This window comes from Suricata suricatta, chromosome 6 (genome assembly GCF_006229205.1).
Source record: "Suricata suricatta isolate VVHF042 chromosome 6, meerkat_22Aug2017_6uvM2_HiC, whole genome shotgun sequence".
NCBI classification, from domain to species: domain Eukaryota; kingdom Metazoa; phylum Chordata; class Mammalia; order Carnivora; family Herpestidae; genus Suricata; species Suricata suricatta.
This window is the reverse complement of record NC_043705.1, coordinates 144,439,379-144,441,289: the sequence shown is the minus strand read 5'-3', so window position 1 is coordinate 144,441,289 and position 1,911 is coordinate 144,439,379. Positions and strand designations below refer to the sequence as shown.

Genomic DNA, 1,911 nt, shown 5'->3' with positions numbered 1-1,911 from the left:
TCCCTCCCTCCTTTCCTTCCCCAGGCCAGGGACCACCGGCACCCCAGCTCACAGCCTCCGGCGGTTTGCCATGGCACATAGCAGCGATTTCTACCAGCGACGCACTACACTCAGGCTAATTTCTGACTCAGTTCCCAAGTCAAGAAGGAAATGACTGTGCCTAAGTTTACTAGCAGATGGCTAAAGACCAACTATTGATATTTTCCTCCACAAACACAGTATTCCCTTCTCTAAGAGGGACGTGCATAGTTATAATTTTTGCATTTGGAAGAAGGGAAAACAGTGTTTGCACGTAGCAACTAAATCTTACCTACAAATTTCAACAAGCAACACCCCTCCCCCATATTCTCAATATATGACCATTAGCAAACTCACCCACGCATCCCTACACTTTTCTTTGTGTGGTCATCCACCTTGACCCGAATCACTTTGGCCTCAGTCCCAGATCCCACCGCCTTGGAGCCCACGCATGCATACCTTCAATTAATATTCACACGCAAAACATGAGGGGTGGTCCCAGCTAACGTGGATGATACAAGAATCCCATATACAAAGAGGTCAGAAGCCATTTAAGGGCAAACTGAGAAACACAGATTAAATCAAATGATAGGAACGTGTAAAGAGCAGTGAATGGCTCATTACAAGTGTTCAAAAAATGACATGTCTATCACTACTATGGCAGTCATAATGCAAAGGAATATTTTTAAGTAAAGAAAAACGAATAAAAGCATAACTAGCACTTCAAGACAAGAGTAACTTGGTAATTCTGGAACTTTATAGAACCTTTCTCTGATGGATCACAAATGATTTCGATACACTGGTTCAGCATTCCCTAGTATCTCCCTGAGGCCACGTCAATCTTATCCCTTCTCTATGGACAGGAGACCAGGACACGTCACTCAAGCCAACTGGCCCACACAAGGGACTGAAAATTAAAAAAGATTCACAGGTTCAGGAATTTTTATAGTTGGTGTGAATGTATAAGCACACAGCCTGAGGACAAGGTTCCCTCCTGGCCAAGAAAAATGAAGTTCACAGACTGGGAGCCTGAAGAAGGTTCAGGAGCACACACACCACTGGTGGGATGTGAAAGTCGGCTCCAATTAGCTTCACTTTCGAAGAGCTGAAACTCCCCATGTTGATCATACCCTGGCCCTTCTGGTTGGGTTCACGCTTGAGCACGTCTGGTTTTTCCCCTCGGCCTCAGCGGGTCTCACAGCTAAGCGCACGGCCCGTGGGGCAGGTGCAAGAAAACCGCACGGTGTGGATGTAGGAAGAAAAAGCACACTGCCACTCTGCAAACATGCCCCATCATATCCACGTGAGCAAAATGCGTTTGACTCATTTGCATGTCCCGGACAAAAGTCAGGTGACCTGCATGTGATAAGCAAAACCATAAAGCTGTAGACCATGTGGACTGAGACACTTGTGACTTTGGGGTAAGCAGGGCTTTTCCTTTTTCTCCAACAATACACAAAGAATGCTAACCCTAAAGGAAAAATATGGAGTAATCTCGACTCTGTGACACATACAAAAAACTTCTGTTAACCAAAAGACACCATTACAAGTATAGTTACTGAGTCACAGAGTGAAAGATGCTATTTGCAGCACTAGTTTTCCATAATGGACAACGTGTTCCCACTCCGAACACATAAAGTACTCCCAGCGAGAGATATGAAAAAATAAGTAGAGCCTACTTTTTAAAAATATACTCACGATGGAGTACTACATGGCAATGAGAGGGAATGACATATGGCCCTTCGTAGGAAAGTGGATGGACCTTGAGGGTGTCATGCTGAGTGAAGTAAGCCAGGCAGAGAAGGACAGAAACCATATGTTTGCACTCATAGGTCTAGCAGGAAAACAAGAGAGACCTAATGGAGAACCAGGGGGAGCGGAGGAGGGAGAGAG

The 1,911-nt window shown here is 45.2% G+C and overlaps 1 protein-coding gene across 1 annotated transcript in view; it reads left to right on the top strand.

The window, feature by feature from the left end:
* The window catches only part of ADAMTS16 (ADAM metallopeptidase with thrombospondin type 1 motif 16), a 143,236-nt gene that overhangs the window by 66,664 nt on the left and 74,661 nt on the right, over positions 1 to 1,911 (top strand). Inside the window, exon 9 of the mRNA XM_029941294.1 lies at positions 25 to 101. Within this exon, the coding sequence (XP_029797154.1) occupies positions 25 to 101 (77 nt within the window). The remainder of the gene's footprint in view (positions 1 to 24; positions 102 to 1,911) is intronic.